This window comes from Corvus brachyrhynchos, unplaced genomic scaffold (assembly GCF_000691975.1).
Source record: "Corvus brachyrhynchos isolate BGI_N302 unplaced genomic scaffold, ASM69197v1 scaffold30, whole genome shotgun sequence".
Classification (NCBI taxonomy): Eukaryota; Metazoa; Chordata; class Aves; order Passeriformes; family Corvidae; genus Corvus; species Corvus brachyrhynchos.
Window position 1 is genome coordinate 1,053,351 of NW_008235742.1, and position 4,003 is coordinate 1,057,353.

A 4,003-nucleotide genomic window follows, 5' to 3' on the forward strand; every position below is an offset into this window, starting at 1 on the left:
AAATCCCTCCAGCTGGTGCAGCAGGGTGGAGGGCACGAACTCCTCTCCGTTGCTTTGGTGCAAAGTCTGGGAAAGTATCCTAAAATCAGCTCCCACAAATTGCTGTTACATTGATGCACTAGAGGCATTTGCACACTTTATCACAAACTGCTGCAGGAGCAGCAATTCTGCACCTACTCCAGCCAGCCCTGCAAGAGTCCATGAGCCAGACTCCATGGATCAACCCCCAGCCTACAGGCCTGCAGCAGCTGTTTGGAAACAGTCACCTGCAAACATCACCTTAAACTCACCTATTTCCTCTTGCATGAAGCCAGCAGCATAAATTTCACCTGCTCCAAGAACCCAACAGGCAAAGAAAATACAATATGGTTACCACAGAGGAGTAAACTGAGACAAACTGTTCAGAATTTCAAGTTTGGTAGTTTTTTTAACTAAGGCTGGACACTCTCTCACAAACAGACAAGTTATTGATATCAAAGTAGCCCATGAACCACAAAGTGGAGCATTAAGGGACGTACACATCAGAGAAACCTTTACACACCGAGCGGTGGAAAGACTTACCCCGAGTTTCAGATATGATCTGGGCTGCCTGTTGAACTGGAAAAGGAGAAGGAGCAGCTCAGAAAGCAAAATAATTAAAACCAAAACAAACCCCAAACTGGTTAAAAGTTCTTTGCAAAGACGTCACCCACATCAAAACCACCAGCAAATCATCAATGAACCAAAAACAGTAACAGATTTTCCAGAAAGGTTTGTCTACACAAATTTTGTAATACCCAGGCTACTCCTCCCATTCCCTTCCCTAAGATCCTGAGTAAGACTGCATGGGAAAACCTGGAACATTCAAATGAAGGGAAGGATGGGGAGAAAAGGAGGTAGGAAGTATGCACTGAAACCATTGGTAAATGAAAGGCTTCTGGAGCTTCTTGGACTGGGGAGAATAAGTGCTCAGTGGGACAAGTAACTGAGAAGCAGGGATACTCCAAAGGGAATATTCCACATTCTGTTCCCTGGGAGTGCAGCGGGAAGCAACCCAGAGCCAACCAGGCCACTTCCATGTACAGCCACCTCAGAACGCCAAAAGGTGTTTAAATGAACTTAAATCCCACCCCCACAGCAAGTGGGGAAATTCAGATACTTGGAGACTCTGAAAGCCCAGCTCTTCCCCCTGCAGGAGCACTCGTGCCAGCTTGGTACAGAGCTGCAGCACAGCTGCTGGGAGCCCCTTGGGACAGCACACGGAGGGCAAAGGTTTCTGATTGTCAGAGACAGGCTGGGAACAGCAGGGGCTCTTCCATCACTTTTCACTAGAATTAAAACGTGCAACATTTGAGAAAAGACCTACGAGTAGCTCAGGTTTCACTATATTCCCGTGAAATAATCCCACCCTCGCTGATCCACTCTGACAGGACTGAACAACCAGTGTGGGTGGGTGGCTCATCACTGGTTGTCACTTCTTCACTCAGGCTGTTGACCCAAGTTCTTAAGTTTGAGTCAGAGACAGACTCAAACGTGCATATACACCTGAAAAAAATCCACTGCCTCAAGCTCTCTTTTAGCAAGTGTCGTGTCCGACCAATCATCCATTTATAAACAAACTCTGCAGCCTCTCTACAACACACAGATAGAAAATATTTAATACACATAGAAACATCCTGAAGTAGTTTCATAAAGAAAGATTGTGCTTTTGTTTCATACAGAACTATTGCACTTGCCTCCAGCTTGGGAAAGCCAAGTACACCAACACCAATCCTGTGAAGTTTAGTCACTGAGGAGAGAATCAAAGGAATGTCAAGAGATAAGTGCAAATGAAACAGGTGCTTTCAAGCACACACAAATGTAACCACTAAATTATTAAGAGAGAGATCTTTGATTTTCCAAGTAGAACTGTTAGAGACTAACTCTACAGAAATCCTTGGAACCAAAGATCTGAGGAGAGAAGTGACAGGCTTAATGTTCCCGGAGACATTTCACAGCCCGATACAGGCTACAGCTTTTCCCTGGGCATCATTAAGGAATACTGTTGGATTCACGGAGTGTCTCAATTCCCACCCACCCTCCACTTCTGAGCTTCTGAATTTTCAGGACACAACAGATGCTGGTTTTATGCATCAAATCCAATCCACACCCTCATGAATTATAAAGACACATCAAGCCTAACAAAAGGGTTTATTTCCTAGGCTCATCAGGAGCGATACTGCAGACACTAGCACTCGATCTGGGAGCGTGGCATCCTCCGTAAGCTCAGGGAGTACCGGTGTATCTCCTGCATCTGCCTTTCCTGCATTTGCCTTATTCTATCTTTTTGCCACATGAGATTTTGTGGCATGGGGTACCTCTGTGTTCCCTGCAGGCACCTGAAGGGGATTCTCACATGGCAGGCAGTGGCTCTGCAGCGGGGCTGCGGCATTGGGGGCAGGAGCATCCAGCGCTTCCGCTCAGCGCAGTAGCGATAGGCCTCCTTCCTGTACTGCTTGTCAATGTCATCACTGTTCTTCCAGCCTCCGATGATAAACACGTCATCTTTGTAGTAACAAATAGCTGCTCCTTCAATGCTCAGGACCTCAGGGGGCAAAGATTCCAGGATTTCATCCGAGGCCCTGCTGGAGATCTTTCCCTTGGCCTCCTCGTTGTCTATGGGGTAACTCTTGGGGCAGCACGATGCCGTGTGGTAGAAGTTGGTGTTGGCAACAGACATCTGGAAGGAGCAGTAGTTGTCGATGAGGGGCAGGGACTCCACGTCCTGCCACTGCCTGGTTTCAGCATCATATCTGATAATAACGGCCCTCAGCCCGTCCTCGCTGTCGCTGTCAACTGGGGTGCGGGCGGCCACATACACAAACCGGTCTTCCACGGAGACAGCTTTGACATCCCGCAGGATCTTTGGTGCCGACTCCAGGTTCAGCCATTTGTCCTGCTCAGGATTATAAATGGCCACATCTTTAAAGCCTGGACTGAAATTGCCGTGTCCACCAATACTGTACAAGTTGCCTTTCACTTCAGTAAGGCCAAAGGAATGCTTCCTGGTGATTAGATTTGAGACCTGCTCCCAAATATTTCTGTTTGGATTGTACCTTTCCACAGTCTTGGCAAACCCTGGTTCCATGGAGCCAGCCACATACACGTAGGACTCTGTCACAGCCACGGCATGCCCGTCCAGGTGGTTGTGGATGTGAGGCAGGTTGACCCACCTGTCCTCGTCGATGAAGTAGCCCACACACTCACTCAGGTAGTCGCCGCCCTCGGACACGCCGCCAATCACCATGATGACGTCCATGTTCTGGCCGAAGCGCGGCAGCAGTGCTGTGGGACAGGTGGAGTGCTGCAGGTTCCCAGACTGCAGGTTCTCAGAGCGCAGAGCATGGCTCTCCACAGCCTCGGACACCAACTTCACACAGTTCTCATTGCTCGACACCAGCCGCTCAGACTTGACATGGCGAGTCAGGTACGTGGGTTTCATCTGAGACAATCTTAGCAGCTTAAAGAGATCTTCAAAGTACCTCTCTCTTTCCTCAGGATTTTTCTGAACCCACTTCAAAACAGTCTCGAAGAGTATTTCTTCAGAGTCCACTGTGATCTCCGAGTCTGAGAGCCAGTCCCGGACAAGGTGAAATGGCAAAGTGTAGAACTCCTCATCTTGGATCACTTTGTGGAAATTTCTCCTGATCATATCCTGTGCTTTGAGTGCCAGCTGATTCAGGGAATACATGTGGGCCAAGCTGTGAATCGCCACACAGTTAGAGAGGTTCAGTTTCTTCTTCAGAAACTCTCCACAGAAGTCCTTTAACCGGGTCAGCAGAAACCTGCAGGACAAACAAGGGAGTTATACATCCCTGCAGGTGCTCAAGGCCAGGTTGGACGGGGCTTGGAGCAACCTGGTCTAATGGAAGGTGTCCCTGCCCATGGCAGCGGGTGGAACTCGGTGAACTTCTAAGGTCCCTTCCAACCCAAACCAGTCTGTGATCCTCTGATGCCGTGGCCCGGTCCCCGCCCGCCCCCGCCC

General features: G+C 48.9%; 1 protein-coding gene across 1 annotated transcript; it reads right to left on the reverse strand.

Moving 5' to 3' along the window:
• Nucleotides 1-1,612: 1,612 nt before the first annotated feature.
• Nucleotides 1,613-3,833, reverse strand: KLHL11 (kelch like family member 11). Its single transcript, XM_008643522.2, has one exon. The coding sequence runs from the start codon at nt 3,707-3,709 to the stop codon at nt 2,207-2,209; it is 1,503 nt and encodes a 500-aa protein (XP_008641744.2). The 5' UTR covers nt 3,710-3,833; the 3' UTR covers nt 1,613-2,206.
• Nucleotides 3,834-4,003: the final 170 nt, after the last annotated feature.

Excerpts from the sequence above, each read along its gene's own strand:
- KLHL11 (XM_008643522.2), bottom strand. The coding sequence starts at position 3,709 with ATGTATTCCCTGAATCAGCTGGCACTCAAAGCACAGGATATGATCAGG.